Source organism: Propithecus coquereli, unplaced genomic scaffold (genome assembly GCF_000956105.1).
Source record: "Propithecus coquereli isolate 6110/MARCELLA unplaced genomic scaffold, Pcoq_1.0 Scaffold235, whole genome shotgun sequence".
In the NCBI taxonomy this organism is placed as follows: domain Eukaryota; kingdom Metazoa; phylum Chordata; class Mammalia; order Primates; family Indriidae; genus Propithecus; species Propithecus coquereli.
Genome location: NW_012147897.1, coordinates 6010002 through 6033957, shown reverse-complemented (window position 1 = coordinate 6033957; position 23956 = coordinate 6010002). Strand labels below are relative to the sequence as shown.

Genomic DNA, 23956 nt, shown 5'->3' with positions numbered 1-23956 from the left:
TAATATGCTGTCTATCACTGTATAACAACTTACCCCAAAATGGGGTAAAACAATAACCATTTTATAATATCTTACAATTTTGTGGGTAAGAAATTTGGCAAGGATGCAGCTGGGCAAGTCTTCTGTTCTCCCTGTATTGGTTGGGGAGCACTCAGGGGTATTCAGCTGGTGTTAATAAATGGACTGTCAGAGCTTGGTCCACAGGCCAAATCAGGCCCCCTGCCCGCTTTTGTAAGTACGGTTTTATTGGAACACAGCCATGCTCATTCCTTACATATTGTCTCTGGCTGCTTTCGTGCTACCGCGGCAGAGGTGAAGAGCTGTGGCAGGGACCGTATGGCTTGCAAAGCCGAAAATATTTGCTCTTTGGACGTTCATAGAAAAGTTTGCTGATCCTTGGTCCAGAGGGCCCAGAAAGGCTTCACTCACACACACTTGGCAGGGCAGTCGGAAAACTGGACTCAACTGGACTCGTCTTTCCTCCCTCTAGTCTCAAGGCCTCTCCACGTGGTCTCTCCAGCGTGGTGACCCAGGGTGGGACTTCTTACCTGCTGGTTCAGGGCTCTAACAGAGAATGTTCTAAGAGGAAATGGAAGCTGCCAGTCTCCTAAGACCTGAACCCAGAAAGGTACAAGACCACTTCCACTGCATTCTATTGGTCACAGAAGTCACAGAGCCGCTCAGATTTGAGGGGAGGGGACAGAGTTCCAACTTTTGATGACAGGAGTGTCAAAGGAATGGAGGCCATTCCTAAATCACCACATATGCTAACGTGCTTGTGAATCTCTGAGCGGGGAGAGTATATAGGTTTCCCCCACTTAGTTGATCCCTGAGCTGTTTTTGTGAGGAGGGCTGTGCCAGGCAAGGCTTCTATCTTTCCTGCTCTGGCAAATGCTGGTGTCCCTGGTTGGGTTCAAGTTTTCTAACTCGCTGGGCAGCCATCAGAAAGGCTGCTTTCTGCATATGCCTGATCCCTTCTGCTCCTCCTCCATCCTCCTCAATCCCTTAGTCTTGGGAGAGAGAATGCATGCAGTTTTCAGGTCCATGCTATCACTTAGGTTGGGAAACAGGCATATATAACTAGTTTGTAGAGTTGGCTACAGTTTATTCACTTATTCATTCATGGTGCTTTCACTCACTTGTTCACTCATTCTTTCACGCTCTCATTCATCCATCCATCCACTTATCCATCCATCCATCCACCCACCATCTATCCACCCACCCACCATCTATCCATCTATCCACCATCCATCCACCCACCCACCCACTCACCCATCCATCCATCTACTGTCCACCATCTATCCACCCATCCATCCACCCACCACCATCCACCATCTGTCCATTCACCCACCATCCACCATCCATACATCCATACATCCACCCATCCTCAAAGGGCCCATGGCGACTGCTAAGGTGCCCGTTGCCCTGGCAGATGTGGGGCATGGAAACGTTGCCACCTGCTTGGGCTTTTTCATGGCCCCTGGGGCCAGTGCGCTGGTACTGGAGCACTGCCCCCGGGGCAGCCTGGAGGACCTGCTACTAATGAGGCCCTGCCACTAGACTGGACCTTCAAGGCCTCCCTGCTGCTGGATTTGATCCATGTGAGAATCCTCCCCAGGCCTGGAGCTATGTGGGCGATGGGGAGGGCAGGGAGACAGAGAGGCCAAGATTCCCCACACCTGGGCTCTCCCCATTGTGTCTAACTGAGGAATACCTAAACAGCGCGGCCAAGGGGGAGGTGAGCAGGAGGGCTTCCTGGGACCTGTGGGAGCTCTGAGAGCCCCAGGGCCCCTCTCAGTACAGACCGAATGGACCCCCACATGTGCACCCCAGGGCATGCGGTATCTGCACCATCGACATTTCCCCCCATGGCCGCCTCAAGTCCAGAAACCGCGTGGTGGATGGCCGCTTTGTGCTCAAAGTCACTGACCACGGTTACGCAGCACTCCTGGATGCTCAGCGGGCTCCCTGGCCAGCCCCGGAAGGTCAACTCAGGGGTGGGCAGGGAGCCGCCAGTGGGTTCCGAGGTCTCTGTTTACCCCTAGTGCTGGTAAGGAGGGGGAAGCTGGGGAGATCTCCAGTCCTTTGGCACTTTCTGTGGCATGACCTTGAGTTGATCGCTTTTCCTCTCTGAAAGCCTTAGGCTCTTTGCCTGTGAATCAGGGAGAATAGAAACACCTTCATCCTCCCAGGGTGCAGGGAGGCGCAACAATGCCACAGGTGTGAAGCGCCTGGCCCAGCCTGGCCCAGCCGGGGAGGTCAGTGGTGATGGTGGGCGGCCCTGCCCTGTGATTGCAGAGCTGCTGTGGACCGCTCCTGAGCTGCTGCAGGGGCCCCGCAGGCCCGGGGCCGGGCACCCTCAAAGGGGACATCTTCAGTATTGGCATCATCCTGCAGGAGGCGCTGACGCGAGGCCTGCCCTACTGCTCCTTGGGACTCTCAGCAGAAGGTACGGAGTCCTCTCTCCCCCATCGGCTTGTCCCTGGCTGGAGTTTCCTCATCGCTGGGGAGCTCTGTGATCATCAGGAAGTCTGGCCCTGAAAATAACCACATAGACACACAAACCTAAACTATGACCATGAGAACTAGGCTTCCTTGACTTAAGCCAGGCAGCTTTCCATAGCTCCGCCAGAATGGCAGCTGACCAACTCCAGGGGCTAACGCATTTCTGGGTGAAAACCCCAGCTCCATCCTTCCTCCCCAGTGTCACTGCCATGTCTGCTAGTGGTCGTGCCCTGAGTGCACCTCCCCTCCAGCCCAGCACAGTCTTTGTGTCTACACAGACCTCAGTCCTACCCTGGCTGTATCACTTACACATATCCTGTGACCTTACACAAATCCCTTACCCTCTCTGAGCCTCAGTTTTCTCATCTTTAAAATGGGGATTCAAAAAAAAACAATGTGCCAGACACCCAGTCCCCTGACTGATGTGGCTAGGCTGCTCAAAATTTGGGGGCTTAATTACCTGCTCAGGCAGGGCTCCTTCAAGAACATCTCTGTCCCCATACATAGGATAATCACAGGATAATCACTCACGCCTTCTCCACTGTCACCTGGCCTTTACATATTCTCTCTTTTCTACCCCAGTGCCGGGGCCCAACTCCAGAAATGTTTCCTCCCTTCTGTGTTCTCTGTCGGGGCTCCCTGGACCCCAGGCTGCTCTTCCGGTTGTCCCCATAGGCACCCTGGCACCTCAGCCCATAGTGCAGGGCAGTGACAGAGCTGAGCCCTCCATCACCTGCCACCCCTGATGGATAATCTTTAACTCACAGGAGCCCCTGCCCCTTCCTTTCTCCGCCAGAGCACTGCCCACTGAATAAAGAGCATTCCAGGCCCCAAATTTATGAGGTGGAGCAGTGGGAAGGAGGGGGCCTTATCCGGCCATTTGTTCAACAGTCCTCAGCTGCCTCCCCGACATCTGCCTCTGAGGGAGGGACGGACCCACCAGATGGGGTCTGCAAGCCACGCTGAGTGCAAGGCCCTCCTGGCAGGGACCCAGACCTGGAACCCTCTGGCCACCCTTGGACAGGGCTGTCAGTCCGGGGCCTGCCGCTTCCTGGGGTGTGCCTTCTCTGGCCTCAGGGAGCACAGGGGTAAGGACACAGGATTTGGGGGACACCAACCCAAGCCCAGCTCCATGCCAACTCACCTGACCACTTTGAGTAAATCTCTTTTAGGCTCTAAGCCTCAATTTTCTCTCTATAAAGTGGGGACCGCAAGGCCTGCCTTCCAAAGTAGCTGTGAGGATGCAGGGAAATGCTTTAGACGGAGTGCCTGGCGCACAGCGGTGCTGAGTAAACACCCGCCTGGGTGCTGTTAGGAGTGCGCCGACGAGGGGGCCCCGGGTTCGCTCCTGACTCGAACATCTTTCTCAGCTCCTACATGTGCAGGGCCCGTTGCAGTTTCCAAAGCACTTTCATGTGCCTTGCTCCATCGGACAAGCCTGGGAAGTGGGTAATTGCCCGCTTTTCAGAGCTGAGTTAAGTGAGGCTCAGAGAGAGGAAGGGACTTCTCAGAGCGGAAGCAGTGGGATGGGGGGTGGGAGTCCCGGATCCAAGTCCAGTGCTCTCGCCCTGAGATCTCTTGGAGTCATCCACGGAGCATGCGCCCAGGCCCCACCAGGCCTCCTGCAGCTGTCAGCACGGCGATCGATCAATGGTGGCTTGGGTGTAGGCAGTGTGCCCGGCACCACGAGGGGAGCGCGAGGCCTGGCCTGGCCTGGGGCAGAGGGTCTCAGCATGTTCACATATGCAGACTTGATTCGAATGTCAAAGAAGGTTGGAGCCTCACATGCTACTATTTGACTTTTAATATCCGCTGACTGAGAAAATAGCCGATGACAAAATCTGCTCTGAAATCAGCACCACTTTGAAGTGGATTTGTGCTGTATTCGTTACGGTGCCATCGGCATACTTTTGAGAAATAGTCGTACACGTGTGCATGTGATGTGTTATTGGTTCCATCTGCACACACTCCTTTGTGAGCGCAACCAGCTTCCCAGACCCGCACTCGGAGGCCGGCGGGGGTCTGACGCCGCAGGCTGGGAAGCTCTGGGCGGAGGAAATCGTGCAGGCCAGGCAGAAGCCGGTCCAGCTCTCATGTCTGCTTTTTACCGCCCTGTGTGGGTGCCCTGCTTCACCCACAGGAGCCTCAGTGTCTGTGTCTGTAAAATGGGACAGTGACTCGTGCACTGTCCCCAACAAGGACGCCAACTAAGGGATGGGAGGGGACTGAAATCCAGAGAAGTGTCTCCTCACTGGCTCCAGGGGCTCCCACCTCCCTCACTCGTGCGAGGAGGGTCCCAGCCCGCCCCAAAGGAAATGAACCTGCTCTGCCTCGTAACAGCCCTTGGGGCATGGGCCATTATTATGCCCACTTTATAGGTGAGGAAACTGAGGCTCAGAGAGAATGTACATGGATAATCTAGAAGTCAGTTCTGATCCAGTGGCCCAAAGCCTGAGCTTGGAGTCAGCCCCTCCTCCTCCCAGTCTATTGTAGACTCTCCCAGCTCCCCCCGGCTCTCCAAGAGCCTCCCGAGGCAGGCGTTATGGCATCAGTTGTTAGGTGGGGAAACTGAGGCACAGAGTAATGGCAAACGGCAGGGCCAGAAGTAGAACACTGGTCTGTCTACCCTTGGCTTGGTCTGGTGTGGGGACAAGATGACACAGACAGGGTTGACTTGGGGAAATAATAACGATGATGATGATGGTGGTGTGACAATCGGGCAGTCTCGTTCACACTTGTGGGGAGTTGGCACCAGCCTCTGCATGGCAGGGTTGGAGGAAAGAGCCGCAGTGTCAAGATTTCAGGCACGGTGGTGGGCATCGCTGGCAACAGAGCGGTGGCAGCTGCTTTGGGGCCTGGGGGTGGAGGAGAGCCTTTTAGGTGCCAGGCACCTAACGTCCGTCATCTCCTCCTCGGCTCCCCTCTCTCGAAGGCAGTTTATTAAGCTCATTTCACAGATGGGGAGACTGAGACTCGGAGGGGCCACCATCCTGCTCACCATCTCATAGGAAAGTGGTGGCAGATCCAGAATTCGAACCCAGCTCTCCTGGCTCCCAGTTTGAGACCCGTGCCCTGGGCACACCCTGGGGCAGACTGAGGAAAGCAGCGGTGTCACATCCACTGGCCAGCCACAGCCTGGACACAGGAGACAGGAGCTGAGGAGCATCCTTAGGGCCCAAACCCCACACCCCTACAGGCCTACCCTGCCCTGCCTCTCAGCATCCGAGCCAGCCCTCTCCCGTGAGCCCTCCCGGGACCTCAGGCCCGCGGCCCCCACCGTGTTTTTGCAGAAATCATCAGGAAGGTGGCGTCTCCCACTCTTTTGTTCTGGCTGCTGATGTCCCCTGACCACGGGCCGCCTGAATGCATCCAGCTGATGAAGCAGTGCTGGGAGGAGGCTCCAGAGGACAGACCAAGCCTGGACCAGATCCACACCCAGGTGAGTGCTCCTGGAGGAGCGGGTGCTCACAAGAAATGGCCCATTTGTTCCGCTTACTTTGCCCAGTGTGAGCCCACGCTGTCCCTGGGACCTGGAAGTGCCATGCCATAAGGGACAACCGCCAGCACCACCACCCCTGGGGTCCACCCTCTAAGGAGAGCTCTCTCAGGATCATGGGCTCCAGGGTCTTCTGTCCAGGTGCCTTTCTGGGTGCCAAGCCCTGAGCTAAGTGCTGCGCTTCCTTCATCTGATGCTCATGACAGCCCTCTGAAGAAGCAACGCTATTATCTTGGCTTTTTGGGAGAGAAACGAGGTCTGGCAAGGTGAGGGGACTTGCCCAGCGTAGCTGTGACAGCGTAACAGTGAGAGCAGGAGCTGCAGCCCAAACCCAGCTTTGTCTGCACAGCCATGCCGGGACCCCCACCCTGCACCGGGCTCCTGGCACCTGAGCCGAGAGGCCATTTGCGGCTGTGGAGACGGCGCTGCTTCCTGTGTCAGTGAGAGGAAGATGCGAGGGCCCTGCGGAGCCCCAGCCTGCCTTGGGGACTGCAGCAGGAGGGGCGAGGCAAGCCCGTGCGAGTCTGCAGGGTGGCGGTGGAGTGCGTGGGCCGACCCAGCTGGCTGATGGCACCTGGGGGCTAACCCATCAGGCCCGAAGTGACAGTTCGTGCCTCCCCTCCCTGCCCTCCACGCCCCAGCCACAGTGGAAGATTGCCAAGAGAGGTTGAGCGAGCCAGAGAGGGCATCAGCACAGGTGGTGAGGGAGTGAGAAGCCGCAGGGCAGACAGAGGAGAAGCCCACAGGTGTCCTTTGAAAAGCCCTCCCACATCCCCTCCCCACCTTAGCTTCAGCACTGGGGGGACACTTCACAGAGAGAACCTGCCCTCAGAGTAGTGAGCTCCAGGTGGTCACTGTGAGGGTGGGCAGCAGAGCGAGGACGAGCCACCAGCTCTTAAGATACCAGCTTGGGATCTTTCTGGCGGATCAGAGATTGCTGCGGCCTACAAGGCAGGGCAGGAGCTCTTGCCCCGAGTGAGAGGTGGCTGTGGGCAACGACCCCTGCCTAAGGCTCTGTGGAAGGCTGAGGTGGGTGCACACCGTGATCTGCGTGCAGATGGCGGGAATCGCACCACACTGCAGGAGAGGCTAAGGGTCAGAATGCCTGGCTTCACGTCCCTCCTAAGCCCCAGCTAATAGCCCTCTTGAGCTTCAGCCTCCTTATGTGTTGCCTGGAAAGATACACGAATCCTGGCCTCACTCTCCAGATAGGCGTGATCATCAAGTGAGATAACTAATTATTAAAAATGTAGTTCCTTGAGAAGGAGAGAGTAAGGAGGATAAAGAACACTGACATTAAAGTCAAAAGACCTGAGTTTATATTCATTTCACATTGTTCTGGGAGTACTAGCCAATGCAATTAGACAAGAAAATGAACACTGGAAAGGAAGAAGACAATGACGGTTATTTGCAGATCCTATGAGTGTGCTCCTGGGCAATCGAAAGGAGCAATGGAAAAGATATTCCAAATGATAAAATAATTCAGTGGGTGGCTGATGGTAAAATTAATATATAAGACTTCAGTCTGAAACTCAGTTCCACCACTGTGTGCTTCTTGGCAAGTTATTCGCCTCTCAGATCCCTTGTCTCTTCGTTTGTGAAATGGTGACACTCCATGCAGAGGTGGCCTTGCAGTCAGCTTCAGGTCCTTGCTGGTGTCTCAAAGTCAGCAGCTGTCACACCCACACTTCAAAGCTCGTGACTCTGCTCTTAATGGACAACACGAAATAGGTGCACTTCAGGGGCCGCTGCCACTCCCTACCTTGCAGATGTTTGGCTGAAAGAAGTGGTATTAATGGAGGTTGGATGTATATGCTGACAGACAGACCCACACACACATTCAAGATGCTGGATTTGGACGAGAATGGAGCCCTTCACTTTGACCATCATTGATTTGATTCTCCTACTGACTGCACTTTGGGAAGGTGCAAACCACATTGGGGAAGGTTCTAGTAAGTCTCCCTAGGAAACCTGCTGCCAGATTTCCTGTAAGGTTTTTGTTAAAGGTGCAGTTTATGACCACACATAAGTGTCCTCACACAAAGACCTCTATATATAATCTACATGTATTCTTTCTACCTATTTACCCATCCATCAATTTACCCATCTGTCTGTCCATCCATCCATCCATCCATCCACCCACCTACCCACCTAGCTATCAGTCAATCTATCTATCTTTGAGAACAAAGAATGCCTGTTCCGCAGTGTTGTAGTGAGAATCAATGCGATGGGACAGTTTTTGTTAACGGTAATTCTGTACTGGCCCCAGGCTCCTTTGCAAAGTCCTTTTCTTGCCTTCCCACCCCACACAGAATTAACCCATTTCTCCCCACCGACTGTGCTTCTCCCTTGTCGGAGCCACTATCCCCCTGTCTGCTTACATATCCGCTCCCCGCAACAGTGCAGCTTGTCCAGGCAGGGACTCTGTCTGGTTCATTCCTGTGGTCCCAGGTTCCCGAGCTGGGGGCCAGATGTGCTGACCTTCAAGGGTGCACTGGGATTTTTCTCCCATCTTCAGTTCAAAAGCATCAACCAAGGCAAGAAGGCCAGTGTTGCCAACTCTATGCTGCGGATGCTGGAGAAGTATTCCCAGCAGCTGGAGGACTTGGTCCAGGAGTGGACCGAGGAGCTGGAGCTGGAGAAGCAGAAGACAGAAAGGCTGCTCTCTCAGATGCTCCCTCGGTGAGTGGCCCTGACAGCTCGAGTGGGCCTCTGTCCTCGGTTCTGAGTACGGGACTGGGAACATAGTGGGTCCTCAGTAAATCCAGGTTCCATGAATTCATTCAGTGCATTCAATCAAGTTTATTTGTCCAACATACTTTCATAGGGCCCTCACCATGTGAGGGACTGTGCTGGGCAGGTGAGTGTTGAATTTTTGCTCTCTCACCTTTGGGGGCAGGGAGGGGGCCACAGTGCCCCCATCTCACTACAGGAGAAGTAATGTCCAGAGAGGGACAGGCATTTGCTACAGGGCAGCCAACACACCAGCAGACCTGTCCCAGATCCCCTGATGCTCAACCCAGGATTTCCTCCCAAATATCCCTCCCTAACCTCCAAACTATAAAAAAGGGGCCCTCCCATCTTGTGACTCCTGCCCCTCCCATCCCTTCAGATCTGCAGCCGAAGCTTTGAAAATGGGGGCGACTGTGGAACCGGAGTATTTTGACCAGGTTACCATATACTTCAGTGACATTGTGAGTTTCACCACCATCTCAGCCCTGAGTGAACCCATTGAGGTGGTGGGCTTGCTCAACGATCTCTACATGCTGTTTTGGGAAGGCATGATGTGTATAGGTGAGAATACTGGGAGGCTGTCTTCCCCCGCTCCTTAACTATTGTGTCCGTATTGTACATTTACTTCCATTCATTTATTTGTTTGTATCAGTTAGCTACTGCTGTGTAACAAATAACCCCCCAACCTAGTAGTATAAAATGATAAGCATTTATTATTGCTCACAAGCCTATGGGTCAGCTGAAAGTTTCCTTTGGACTCATACATCTGTGGTCAGCTGTGGGTGAGGTAGGCAGCTCTGCTGATCTTTTTTTTTTTTTTTTTTTGAGACAGAGTCTCACTGTGTTGCCCGGGCTAGAGTGCCGTGGCGTCATCCTAGCTCACAGCAACCTCAAACTCCTGGGCTCAAGCGATCCTCCTGCCTCAGCCTCCCGAGTAGCTGGGACTACAGGCATGCGCCACCATGCCCGGCTAATTTTTTCTATATATTTTTAGTTGTCCAATTAATTTCTTTCTAATTTTAGTAGAGACGGGGTCTCGCTCTTGCTCAGGCTGGTCTCGAACTCCTGTGCTCAAACAATCCTCCCGCCTCGGCCTCCCAGAGAGCTAGGATTACAGGCGTGAGCCACCGCGTCCGGCCAGCTCTGCTGATCTTAACTGGGTTCTTTCACATTTCTGGAGCCTAGACTGGGAGAACTCAGTTCTGGTCCGCAGAGTCTCTGATCCCCCAGCAGGCTAGTCTGGGATTGTCTCCAAGGTGTGACAGGGTTCTGAGAGAGAGGACAGTGGTACACAGCCTCTCCAGATGTAACCTGGAATCAGACACATTGCAATTTCTGATGTATGCTATTGGTCAAAGCAAAAGACCAGCGTGGGTTCAAGAGGTGAGGAAATAAACTCTACCTTTTGAAGGGAGAAGCTTCGGAGTCACGTTGCAATGGTGTGGGTACAGAGAGGGTGGGGAATGTGGGCCATTGTGCATTTAACTGACCATGGTGTTCACCTGCACATTGCCGGTCCACCCAGCCCTTTAATATTTGCATTGGCTGATTCTCCCGCGCCCGAGCCTGAGCTGGGCATGGACAGGCTGGGGAGTCAGCTCCTGTCCCTGCCCTCAGTGAGCTCCCAGTCCTGTTTGTACAAGGTGATGACCCACAGTGAAAGGGATGATCTGGGGAGGAAGAGGAGGCAGACAGGGCCCCAGTCCAGCCAGGGGCAGTGGTGTAGAGCAGGGACGACTTCTTGGAAGAGGTGCCGTGTTCTCAGCATTGCCCAGTCTGGGCGCAGCTCCTCACGCTCTCAGACATGGTCAGGAGCTCCTCTTTGATGCTCTCACAGCTCCTCCTGCATAGCACTTTATGGTTCCACCCTAAATCACTGTCGCCAGTGCCTGGCAGTGTCCAACACACAGCCAATCCTCAGGAAATATACGTTGATTGAGTGAGGGGGACACTGAAGCCCAGAGAGGGAAGTGACCTTCCTGAGGTCACACAGCTGGCAGGCAGCAGAGCCAGGACAGGAACCCGCCGTGTCCACCACAGGTGCTCTGTGCACCGCGCCACACGGACCAACGCTGACCCGCGAGACCTGACATCCAAGGGTGCGGCTTCCCTCCTGTTCCCCATTCAGGACCCCATGTCCCCGGCCTGGCCCGCAGTTCCAAAGCATTGTCTGAGCTTCCCTCTTGCCTCCAGAGCCGCCCTGGCCCCCAGGCCCCAGGAAAAGATTCCTCATCTCATCTCGCCGAGTCCCCCAGCTTTGATCTGCCCTGAGTCACCCTGGCCTTGTCTCTTCCTTCTCTGCTAATCTTTTCTCACACGTGTCCCTCCCGGCTCTGAATCATGCCTCCTGATCTGCTCTGAACTCTGGCCAAGAGGTCTGCATCTTTCTGGCAGCGTGAGATGACATGAAACAAGGCCTGCATGCTCCTCCAGATGTGGGGAAGCAAGAGGCCCCTTCCTCATGATGTGCGAGCGCATCTCTCATCACGCACGCCATCCGCCTCGGTTTCCCCTCCGTCCCGCCAGGATCTGGTTACTGGCTTTAATCTGCCTGGGTTGGGAGGCAGCCAGGAAAGCATTTCCTGGTCTGTAGGGGTGTGCCATTCCCTCCCGGAGCTCGCTGAATGAGCACTTTTATGGACTTAACTCCGGAGCAGAGCCCCTGTGAGCTCTGGGGTCAGAGAGGACTTGCCCCAGCCGCTCAGCCCGGGTGTGAGTCTTGCCCTGGCCACACTGCCGCGCAAGCCTGGGCACATCACCTCTCTGAGCCTCAAGTTCCCCATTTGTAAAAACAGGGATGAAAGGGCCTATGGATTAGGAGTGTTCCGCAGATGAAGAAATGTGAAAGTGCTATTGTTCATTCATTCACTGCGTGCCAGGTGCCGAGGCCTCCCCCTGCAAGCACAGAGGGGAGAGGCCCTGGCATTGGTTAAGCATGTACAGGGGCTAACTTGGCCTAGGGATTTTCACAGGTTGTCTCATTTAACCCTTTCAGTGCTCCTCATGGATATGGATTATTATACCTACTGTGCACATGCGGACATAGGCTCAGAGAGGGTAAGTGACTCAGGTCACACAGCAAGTCAGTGTTAGAGTTAGAATTCACATCTGCATTTGTTTGTCTGGAAACCCTTTCTCTCAGCTCTCCTCTGGCTGTGTTCTCCTATCTCTGAAAGGAGCCACGGCCCTCACTTGCAGCCGAGAGCCCACTGTGACCAGCATCTTTGAGCATATCTCATTTACTAATCTGAGCTCCCAGAGCACAGACCTGTGCCTTGTCATCTCTCTGTCTCTAGGGTGGAAGGAGTGATTACTAATTGCATGGCACCCTCCCTTCCAGCTCAACCGTCAGGCAGGTTAGCAGCTTGGAGATCAGCTTCATCAGCTCAGAGAATACGGTCTTTCTACTGCCCTCACCCCAGTCCAGGCTGTGGGGGACCCACTAAGGCAGAGCTGGGTCCCCAGAGCAGGTGCACTGTCCCTGAATCACAGCTGCACACCTGGGGGCTGGGAGTGGGGCCAGAGAGCAGCAGGTCTCCAGAGCTGCCTCCCCAAGGCAGGGCCCGGCCCTGAAGCACGTGCCGACCACGTGCCGGATGGGAGTAGAGCCTCCCCAAAAGAGAGGGAGAAAGGGCCACGCCAGGTGCATCAGGAGGCAGCATAGTGCACGGACTCTGGAGCTGGATTGACCAAGTTCAAATCCACGTACTAGCTGTGCTGTGTGACCTTGGCAAGTGACTTAATGTCTCTGGGTCAGTTTTTATCTGTGAAAAGGCAATAGTATTAATGATAGCTCCTGCATCACAGAATTCTTGTGAAGATCCAATGAGTTCATATTTGTTTATCTTTATAAAGGGTTGGGACTATGTCTGGCACATAGTAAGTACTATGTATTTAAGAGTAAGTAAGTACATAAGTAAGTAAGTACGGCTATTTAAGAGAGTGCTTAGTCTTTCTTCCAATCTTGCCAATCAAGTGGGGAGGAAGGGGAGCAGGGGACACCCGGGGGGTCTCGCATATGTTTCCCTCCTGGGGCGTGGAGTGGGGGGATATCTCTCTCCTTTGTGGAAACGTACACAGCGGGGGCAGCCCTGCCCCCTCGACCCATCACTCTTACCACCAGCCCCGCATGGTGGGTGGACAACAGCGGGCTGGCCGCATGGCAGGAGGGGAGGTCACAGTCCTGAGGCGGGAAACATCTCTTTCCCAAGTGGTGACTGGGAAGATTTTATGGACTCGATCAGATGTGAGCTGGGCTGATGGAGGGGTCGGATTTCAACAAATAGAGACTGGGGTGAGCTTTTCAGGCAGAGCCACCCACAAGCAAGGCTTCAAGGCGAGCAGTCACCGAGTGTCTCTTCGAAGGGTGGAAAGGATTCTGTCGGCGGGAGCTCGGGGAACCAGGAGCAACTGTTAGGAAAAAAGTCAGGAAATTCTGCAAACCATGGAGGCCCTGGTTGGTAGGCCATGGGGCGTGGATTTTCAGCCACTAGCCATGGGAGCAAGTTTACATGCCGTGAGCAGAATGTGATGAGATTAGGGCAAACCACTTCCCATTGGTGGGGCAGAGGCTAGCCTGGCGAGGGAGAGATTTGGGGGGCGCAGGGAGTGGGGCACAGTCCACATGTGCATGTTGCATGAAAGAGATTTAGTGGATTACAGTGCCCCATGGGTGGGGAAACATCACGATTCTTCTTGTCCCCCAGGGGCTAAGTGAGTGCACAGGTGCCTGTCCGCAGTGGAGGCTCCGCTGCCCAGGCCCAGGCAGGGCTGGCCCGCGCCCGCTGTAGGAGGCAGCGCAGGAGCCGGGAGAGACTCGGGGGTACAGTTGCCACCCTTGGCCCTGCTTCATCCACATTTGTGTCCCCAGAGCCTGGAACAGGGCCTTAGGAACAGAGAAAGGTGCCCAGGGAAGGTATGGGACCGAGTTCAGGACGTAGAGCAGGAACCAGCAGGTCAGAGGCAGGTTTCAACTCAACTCAACTTTTGAAAATCAGAGTTGCCTAAAGGCAGAAGTGGTTACCTCAGGAAGGAGAGACCTTCCTATCAAGGGATGTGAGCAGGTGGGGACAGCCACGGGGGCTGGGGAGACGGGCTGGGTGACGGTTAAAGTCCCTTCCAGTGCGGGGATCTGGGAACCTACCTTCTCCAAAACCACGAGGAGGGGGAGGAAGACAGCAGCCTCTATTCAGCATCAATACGCTTGGTGCTTTAAATACTTTGCCTCTAATATTCATTGCACAGGTGGAATGGTCTGCCAAGGTAAACGGCAGAGCCAGGGTTTGGACCTACATCTGCCTGATTCCAGAACCAGCATTCTTTCCAGTACACCTTGAAAGGCCAGCAGGGTTTGGAAACTAGGAGCTGTCCAATATATATGCACACTTCAGATGACTTCAGATGACACCCTCATCTGCCGCCGTGGCCTGGTGCAGATGGGGTACCCAGGTCTGCTGCCTGGAGCCCATGGCCTGGGTCAGAGACAAAAGAGGCATATCCCCCGTGATACAAAGGTGATCTGAAACATACAGATCTGATCATTGCTAAAGGCCTGGCAGAGATGGCGCTGTGGGCTGGGGACCCACGGTGTGGGTTGGGGCTCCCGAGAGGTGGCCTTGTGGGGGGGGATGTGGGACAGGGCAGGGAGGGCACGTTCTCATGCTGGAGTGTGAAGGCTGTGGTTTCTAGGTGGAGACCACTGGGGACGCCTACATGGTGGTGTCGGGGCTGCCTCGGTGCAATGGGAGCCGGCACGCAGCTGAGATCGCCAACATGGCCCTGGACATCCTTAGCTCCGTGGGTGACTTTCGGATGAGGCACGTGCCCGATGTCCCCATTCTCATCAGGGCTGGCCTGCACTCAGGTATGGGCCAGGGGCCTCGAGCAGGATGGGCCAGATCAGGCTCCCAACCTTCCTGGGGCACCACTGGGACACACCCACTGGCGTGTTCCTGGATTTCTGAGATTCTAAAACTCTATGATCCAAACAGTTTATGTTTCTTTTTTCCTTATATTATTTTAAGCTTCTAATATTTTATATTCAAAGAATCTGTGATGCTCAGATTCACATATCTTTTTTTTTTTTTTGTCAAGGTCATTTAAGTCCGTGTTAAGAAGCTGATAGTCTGAGGGATGAGACAGGACAGAAACTCGTAATCATGAGAACGACTAAATGTTTTCTGAGCAGGGTCTGGGAGAGGCCTCAGAGTCTATAGCATGCCCATCCCATCCCCCACTCATTCCTTCCTCCGTGGCTCCCCTCCCCTGCAGGATAAAGTGCACGCTCACCCCCCCCATAGCTTCCAAGTGCCCTGCCAATAACCTCTCCAGCCTCATCTCCCGCCACTCCCTGCATGGCCCTCCACCCACACTCAGCTGCTTGCAGCTTCCCGCACGCCCATGGGTGCTTTGCCTCTGTGCCTTTGCACCTGCTGTTCCCTACCCACTCATTCTCTCATCCTTAAGGACATAGCTCATGTATCGCCTCCTCCAGGAAGTCCTCTGGGCCGGGTTAGAGGTCCTTTTCTGGGGGCACGGCCCTGATGCTTCCCTCATCACAGCCCAATCAAAGTTTACACATCTCTCCCCAGAAGCTGGGAGCTGCCCAAGAGCGGGGACTGGCTCTGATTGATCTATCCCCCACCCCCACCCACAGCCCACAGCCTGGCACAAGCATCATCTCCTCCCTGGATGTTTTTGGCCACTCCAGATAGCATTATCCTCCCCAGGATGCGCAGTGGGGAATGGCAGTGGGGGTGGGGAAGGGTGAGGCTGTCACTGGGCCCTCTCTCTGGTCCAGGACCTGCTGGGGCTCACCAGGCACATTTGTGTTTCAGGGCCCTGTGTAGCAGGGGTCGTGGCTCTCACGATGCCTCGGTACTGCCTCTTTGGGGATACTGTGAACACTGCATCCCGGATGGAGTCCACAGGACTGCGTGAGTGTCTCCTACTTCTATCCTGCCCAAGGGGAGGGACTCCCTTTCTCAGTAACCTGTGCAGCTGGCTGTTTGGAACAGTGCTTAGCAACCACATTGCCACCTGATGGCGACATACCCTGGTTGTCAGCAAAGCAACTGGAAGGAAATGATGTATGACGTTAGTTCTTTTAATTTTCCACAGAGTTTTGGTAATGATCTCATGAGGGAATTAGCAAAGAAAATAATGACTCAAGACACAGGAAACCTGGGTCCTAGCTCTGGCTCTGCAACTGGCTTTCTTAGTATCCTTGAACAAAATGTTCTTCCTGTAGGCCTTGGTTTCCCCATTGTACAAGGAAGAGACCTTTTAAAGTTTTATTTTCTTCTTGGCCACATGCCAACTCCTATTCTGGGGCAGCCCAAACAATAGACATCCCCAATATTTTTGGCCCTTGCTGGCAGCAGGAGCTACTCTGATGGCTTTGTTTGAGCAGCTGAAAATGTTGAAGTCCCAGGGCCTCTGCTTCTGGTTGTGTAAGTTGTGTGCTTCCTAATGTTGTTCAGTGCACATCCTATATAACCGGCCATGGCAGCCCTACTGGGGAGTCCTGCTCTTGAAAGAAAAATAAAAACTTCTTATCTTCTCTGACTCAGCCTTCACAGATTTTCCCACAAGTAGAAATTGTGTTCCTAGGGGTTCTGACTTCATCTTGAGTTCCCCTTAATACTCAATCTATGTAATTTGCTTTTCCCTGGGGTCTCTTGTAGTGGCCAGCTTTCCAGAGGGACAAGAGGACCAGAAAAAGGGTATTGCATAAATCATAATTGTGTGTACGACTGGTTGGAACTCTAGCTGTTGTGGGCTCTTTTAACGATTTTACCAAATACTAGGCATGCTGCCACCAGGTGGCGACTTGATTACTGCCTTCCTTCTCAGCTTACAGAATTCACATCAGCCGAAGCACTGTCCAGACACTGCTCAGCCTTGATAAAGGCTACAAAATTGACATCAGAGGTCAGACTGAGCTGAAGGTGAGAGAATTTCCTGGTCTTGGTGGGGAACAACCCCAGGGGTCCCGTTTCCGTGGGCAGCAGGAAGAGTCTCATCTGACTGGTATGGCTACCTAGAGTGGAGGATGCAGCTGGTCACCTTTATGTGCCTTCTGTACTCCCCCAAATCCTAAGGAGACATTTTTTCCCAGGAACCGTTTTGCTTCTTGTGAGAGGGAGGGTCAGAACAGAGAAGTCGCCTCTACTGATGACCTACCTGTGTGGCACACTGATGCCCAACACTTATCAACATATTTATCACTCATAGCAATAATGAAAGAAGTGTCATTGTCCCCATTTTATAGTTAAAGAAATTGAATTAGAGAGGCAAAGTGACTTGTCAAAGTTCCATAGCTTCAAAGCTCGTGTCTTCTTCACAGCACTGTTGGGCTCCTACTCATCCCTCAGAACCCTGGCTCAGACATCACCTCTTATTGAAGCCTGCCCTGACCCAGAAACACCCCTCCTCCTCCTCCTCTCCCCCAACAGTGACTGCCATGCCTTCCCTGTGGGCCCACCAGTCCCACGACCAGCCCTCTGCTGTTACAGTGTGATATTGGGTCGTACTTGCCCATGAATACCTCAAAGGCAAAGAAAGGTCTATAACCTCTGCGTTCTTTTTCATGCTAACATCTGATAGAGGCAATGGTACAGTGTCCCAATGAATGACTTTTTTCCTCCTATGCGACTTTCTCTTATTCCTCCAATTCCTCAGCTAGAGTCAGGCCTGACAGGGAGACTGGAACAACTTAGTTTAAAGGCCCAAGGCTGACTGGGCCCCAGAAACTGGGTGCTTCCTGGGACTTGCTTCATTGCACTGTGGAATGTCAGAGCACAGAGAGGGACAGCGACTTGTCCATGGCCACACAGCCTGTGAAGGCCAGCATATGTGGAGTCCTTTGCCCTGGATGGCTGGGGTCAGGGGAGAGTGAGCTGGCATAAGTCAAGGCAGACGTGTCTTGTTTGCAGGCGGTGGGCACCGGATGTCCTGAGGAACAGAGGACTCTGATGGCAGAAGGGGATGCAGAGAGGTGTGGGGGGGGCAGCACTACAACTTCAGGCTCTCCAGACTGGCCCGGGGGCTCCAAGGGGCAGTATCCATCCCATAGAGCCCTGGCCGAGGGCGGGGCGCGGAGCCTCCAGACCGACCAGCCAGCCCTGACCCCAGGGCCCCTCGTGGCCCTCACTCCTAACCTCTAGGCAGCTGCACTGCCATCCCAGGGAGCCCACCAGGCCCTACAGGAGTGAGGCTTGGAGAGAACCACAGATGTGGAGTCCTGGGATCTCAGCATTCCAGACCTACGGCCATAGAGTTCATGATCTCTTATTTATTTATGTCTTTAACAGATAAATATTAACAGAGAAGTAAAGTGTGTGGGCCAAAGTCACACACTTAGGAAGTGGCAGGGTCAGGATCTGGACCTCAGGGCTCCAGGCTGCTGTCCGCAGAGACGTTGGAACCACACGCTCTGCCCTTGCCCTTGGGCTCCAGGTTTGTGGGGGAGGGGCCTCGCCCTCCCCTTCCCTCTCTCTTCCAGGGCAAGGGCATGGAGGAGACCTACTGGCTGGTGGGGAAGGCAGGCTTCCCCAGACCCCTCCCCACACGCCTGGACATCAAACCTGGGTGAGTAAGAGGGATTTCCCAAAAAGCTTGGATTCTTTTATCTTAAACTTGATTTTTTAATTTTTCTGATTATTCTACTTGCCTAGTGCAGAAAACTTGGAAAATACAGAATTCTTCAAACGTTCAATAATTACCATCTTTTCACTCCCGGGAGATAGCCAGGGTCAGCACTCAGCACTGCTCCTGCCGGCCTGCTCCGCGTGCGTTTGGCGTGCGTGGAATCACGCCACCTAGGAGATCTCCCATTCCGATCCGTGCTCTCGGCTCCCTGTCCCGAGCACCTGCCTGCGTTGTTCAGAGTATTCTTGTAGTCTTGACTACATTCTTTAGTCACTGCGTCAGGATCGCAACATGTGGGCACGCCAGGATTTGCAAAGCCCGTCTCTTATTGCTGAGCGCGTAGAGTCTTTCCATTCTGAGCTGACCACAGGTAACACACTTGTCACTGTTCAGACTTTTTCCACAGATGAGGAAATTCTAGATCAAAAAGGCACTCACATTTTAGGGGTGAACCCACTTTTTAGGGGCCACGTGAAGCAGATATTCAGAGAGCCTGTACCTGCCTGGTGGTTTGGCTCTTCCCTCTGTCCTCTGCCCTTTAGACCCCCTTGTCTCACCGAGGGCCACATGGATGGGTTTGCAGAAAGAAGCAATAACATTTCACTCCAACATGCTGTTCCTCACTCCCTTCCACCCAATTGGTGGGCCATCTAGGGAGGGCTGGAGGGCAAGGGGCACAGGTGTCGCTGATTGCTGGGACCTTCTTGGTCCATTGGAGGCCAACTGGCTCATCCCACCAGCGGGGAGGCCGAGCCCAGCGTGGGTGCGCCAGCGCGGGCACGTGGGAGCTCAGGCTTGTCTCCCTGCTCGGAATTTTCCCTTCTTCGGAACTTCCAACTGGCTTCTCCCAGCCCTTCCAGGATGGCCTCCCACCCAAGGCCACCTCTTCCCATCTCTCAAAGACAAGAAATGTGCGGGGCACACGTGGCGTCCTGGGAAAAGACCAGAGTTGAAGCAGCCCAGGCTGAGCACCTGCCAAACAGACAGGACTGATGTGGACAGTCAGTCCGGTCACCACAGGCCTCTCCACTCCTGCCGTCAGGGAATCAAGGCCTCAGGATGCCTGTTCATCTCTGAACCTGCCCTCCCCCGCCACACACAGCAGGGTCCAGAGGGGTGCCCAGCGAGGGAGCGGTGGCGAGAGGATGAGCAGACACACACGGGAAGCTTCCGGGGTGCCGAGCACACAGTCACATCCTTTTCCCTAGGACACGCCAGCCTCCCGGGCGCGGAACCAGCTTGTGCTCCTGGAAAGGGCTCCCCACGGCCCGGGGCCCTTCCCCTCTGCAGAGTCCTTGTGGGGACAGGCCTGGTGGGAGGACAGGGCTTGGCCTAGGGCTGTGACCACTGGGCCTGGCTTCTGAGGGCCACTTTGGCTGCTCTGTTGGAGTCGGGTTCTCTTCCCTGTGCCCCAGCCGCCCAGCTGGCCCAGCCCACCCCCAGTAGAAGGTGCTGCTGCCCTTTCACCCTGTCCCCCGCATGGAGGTCCCCTCCTCCAGCCTCTCCCTGCTGTCCTGAAGAGCAAGCCCTCCTCTGGCCTCACCTCCCGCCAGCCCCAGCCAGCGAGAGTCAACTTCTCAGAAGGTCTGCTGACGCTGACCTCACTTCCTCGCCTCCGCTCTCCCCAGCCCCGCAGTCTGACTCCACCCCCACCTTCCCCCTGCCCAGACGCTCTTCCGAAGGTCACCCGTGGCCTCCCCCACGTCACTGGGTCCGTGGGCAGTTTTAGTTCTCGGGCTGCCTGCTCAGTAGCGCTTCCCCTTCTGCCCTGCTCTTCCCGGCCTCCTCCTCCCCAGCTCAGCCTCCTGGTGCTCCCCAACTCCCCTCCTCTCCTCTCCTCTCCCCTGCCTGGGGCTCCCTCACTGCCCAGACCAACCCCCTCTGAGCTCCAGGCTGGTGTGGCTCACGGTGCCCCCTTGGTGATTCCTTCCAGAGCTTTCCCGGCACCTTGAAACCCCGACCCCTCCAGAGCTCTTTCCTCCTGGCGGGCCTCGCCACGCTCAGCCAGAAAGCGCGACCCTGTCCTGGGCTCCTTGTGATACCCACCCCCCTCTCTAACCTGCCAGCAAGTCTGGAGCCTCCAGAACCTCCAGGCAGGCGGGGGAGTCCCTGCACCCACCGAGGCCAGGGCTCAGATCCTGCACACAGGGGCCTGCCTCCGTCACGCGCCCCTCCTCCGGCTGGCTTCTCTGCTCGCACTCCTCCACCCTGGTCCATGCCACCTTGCCTCTCACGGGGCCCACCGCAGGGGCTGCCGGCCAGTTTCCCCTCATCCCCTCAGACCCCTCCATCCATCCCACCCAGCAGCCAGAGTGATCTCTTAAAAGCAGAAACGTGATCAATATGAAAGTTCCCCGCTGTTAACCCTTCTGGGCTGTCCTTTCACCCTGAGCTAAAGCTGAAACTCTTTCATGAGCCTTCGAGGCCCTGTTGCTCCAGCCAGTGCCTACCTCTCGGCCTGATCTCTCGTGCCACCTCCCACTGCTCGCCACCTGCTCATGGGCCTCTTCGCTGTCCCGTAAACTACACGGTGCTCTTCCTGCTCCGGGGCCTTGCTCTTGCTGTTCTCTGCCCCTGGCATGCCCTGCCCCTTCCTATCGTGCCAGTCTCAGCTCAAACACTGCCTCAATCAGGAGGCGGCACAGGTCACACACTCTAAACAGAGCCCTGCTGTCACCCACCAGCCCGTCTCCCAGTGTGGTGGTCTCCATAGCCCCGGGAGACATTACTACTTGGTATTTCTTGTTCACCCGTTGGTGGGACTTTCCCCTGCACATGGGAGTCTCATGAGGTCCCCGGCAGCCGATGCACCTGCACATCCCTTCATCGAAGCCAGCACCCAGGGATGCGACTCTCCAGGCTCCCGTGCTCCAGCCACCCTCCTGTCATGTCCCCTGTCCGGTCTATCCCTGAGGGCACTACTGGAAAGCCCAGCTCCCAACCCTCCCCTGGCCCACCCCATCCTGGGACTGGGAAGCAGCAGGGCTGGCAGCCATCTGTCATCCCGAGCTCCCTCAGCTGATGACTTTTCCACTCTTGGACAGAAACTTTAGAAAGTGCCAGAAATGTTTTCATCTTCTTGGCTCGGGGCAGGCAGGGGGAGTGGAGGAGGGCAGAGATTAGTTGCAGTGAGCACCGCCCAACTTGGGAGCCTCGTAGACCTCCAGGCAGGCTGGGGAGACCATACCCAAGCCCTGCGCGCGAGCTCCCAGGGTGCACACACCACACTCGTCACGGGGATGGAAATCCCACTGCTTGCCCCTCCACTGGTCTGGAGATGAGGTCACAGTCACGCAGACACACAGAATCTCTGCAGGAGGGGCTTAGGGTGTCAGCTGGATGGGAACGTGTCCTAGAACTGCATTTATAAAGCAGTTACCAAATTTTTGCTTGAATTTTATGTTATATCCTGATTTTTATTTTTTTAAAGCTGAATTTTCTAAAGATGCTTTTATCCTCATGTTATATATTTTCCATATCTGCAGGAGTTACTATCTTTCTACTTGGGGCTATTTGGGGAGGCTGGTGGAGACCAGGGGAGGGGACGAAAGCCCCTCTCCCCCAGCCATGTCTTGGTGTAGCCACCACTCAAGCAGCAGTGCTCACAGAAGCACCTCCCATCACCCATCCCGGAGGCACCCCACAGAGTAGTCCCCTCTGTCCTCTCTGCCCCGCCGAACAAGCACGAAAGTGTCCCCCACCAGGTCGCTGTGAGACCCTGGCTGTCACTTGGAGCCTTGCTTCCTTCTCTGTGTAAAGGCAACGACCCGGCTCCACCCTGCTCCTGGCACCTGTGGGCAGCAAATGAGGAAATGAAAGTTTGTGCAGGTGGGGGTTCAGGGTCCCTGGATTTGTATAATATGACACCCTGAGAGTCACAGCCCCTCTCCCCGTGGCCTCACAGCCTCCTGAGGTTATACCCTGCGTAGGGCACAGAGCTGGGCTCGCGCCCCATCTCCTAGGAGACCACTGGACACAAGGCCACACACACAGGTGAGTAGCAACTGTGTGGCCTTGGAAAAGACACTTCACCTGTCTGAGCCTCGGTTCCCTAAAGTGCAAAGGTGGGGAGGACGGCAGGGCTGCGCGGGGGCCGGGAACGAAGGAAGTGAAAGGAGCCGCTTGTGAGCGGTTTGGAGTTCTACGTGTCCTCGACTCTTGTCTGGGTGGTTCTTTTACAATTCTTGTTTCTCCTTTTTCCCCTGAGAGCCCTGGCAGGACCTCATAAGCCAAGAAACCAAGGCAGCCTTTGCCAAAGCCCGCCTTGGGCTGGGACCCGGGGCTCAGGGGAGGCTTGGGCCCGGACCTGAGGAGAGGACAGAGTGGGGCAGGTGTCCGCACCGGCCCAGAGAGTCATGTGCCTGGAAACGTCCATCCCCCGCCCTGCTCCATTTCCTTTAAAGAATTTCTTGCAGAGCTCCCTGGTGGCCAACGGGTGCTCATTAATAAGTACCCTTGAGCGATGTTAATCGATGCGTTTCTGTACAAATCCCAGGACTGAACTTTCCTCTTGACACAAAAACAATAAAAATAGAAATATTCCCTTCCTTTCATGCAGCGCTTTGTTCTTGCCAAATCATTTTGACTCAGAGAGTTTATTATTATGAGAGCTCATTACTCCTCACATCAAGGAACACGGTCCCCATTGCACAGCGGAGGAGCCCCAGGCCCAGGAGAGGAGGTCACTTCCCCAGGTGGCACAGCTGCCTCGGGCAGAAGCAGGACTGGAACAAAGAACTGAAGCCAGGCAGCCCAGGGCGCTGGGCTCAGCTGGGCCACCTACTTGTGTCACAGCTCTTCTTGGAGCCTCTGTTTTGTCACTGGGAGGATTCAAAGAGTTACTAACACAGGGCTCAGCTGCTGGAGGTGCTCGGGGTGGGCTGCCTCCTCCCCTGCGTCTCCTCCCCGAGGCAGCCCACACCTTCAGGTGTCTGTGAGCACTGTGCTGGGAGTCCAGGCCTTGGGGCTGGGGGACTCAGAATCTTGAGATGAGGGAGAGAAAGTGAGAATTCCTTGGTTCTCAGGAAAATGAGACTCCTGTCTTACAGAAAAAAACAAACAAAAAAGAACCGCACAGCCAACTCATTAAATTGGCTTCCAGCATCAAAGAGCGCGCTCAGTCCCCGCGGGTGAGCTCAGAGCAGGCAAGAGCAGGCACACGTGGAACTCATTTCCCCGGCTGAGGGGAGCGGGCCAGGGCCGAGGGGCAGGTTAAGCCCTAGACAAACTCGTCCTTCTTCAAAAGGCCCCCGGGAAGGGGATCTGGCACTAAAACTCTGAACTGGGCGTCGTGAGGAAAATGTTCTGCCTGGGGGTGCTGTGTGCACGAGGCCGATGGCTGTGCGTGCGCGTGCACGCGCGCGTGTGAGAGAGAAGAGGTACGTGAGGGATGTGGCTGATGTGCGCACGCTTGGCTTTGGTAGATGCCACTGACTGTCCCTACCTGCACAACTTTGGGCCTAACCTTTTCATGCCTCAGTTTCCTCATATGCAAAATGTGGCCAGCCACTCTTACTTCCCATATTGTCATGAGAATTAAACCAGGGGACTGTGGAAACACACCTGGCCCTG

The 23956-nt window shown here is 55.0% G+C and overlaps 1 protein-coding gene across 1 annotated transcript in view; it reads left to right on the top strand.

The window, feature by feature from the left end:
* Positions 1-23956, top strand: part of LOC105811399 (olfactory guanylyl cyclase GC-D-like) — a 50494-nt gene that overhangs the window by 12982 nt on the left and 13556 nt on the right. Inside the window, 15 exon segments of the mRNA XM_012645579.1 lie at positions 1414-1537; positions 1540-1601; positions 1834-1863; positions 1865-1985; positions 2299-2339; positions 2341-2449; positions 5796-5944; positions 8520-8683; positions 9114-9295; positions 14170-14174; positions 14423-14597; positions 15571-15669; positions 16589-16683; positions 18240-18329; positions 22595-22707. Of these exon segments, the coding sequence (XP_012501033.1) occupies positions 1414-1537; positions 1540-1601; positions 1834-1863; positions 1865-1985; positions 2299-2339; positions 2341-2449; positions 5796-5944; positions 8520-8683; positions 9114-9295; positions 14170-14174; positions 14423-14597; positions 15571-15669; positions 16589-16683; positions 18240-18329; positions 22595-22707 (1559 nt within the window).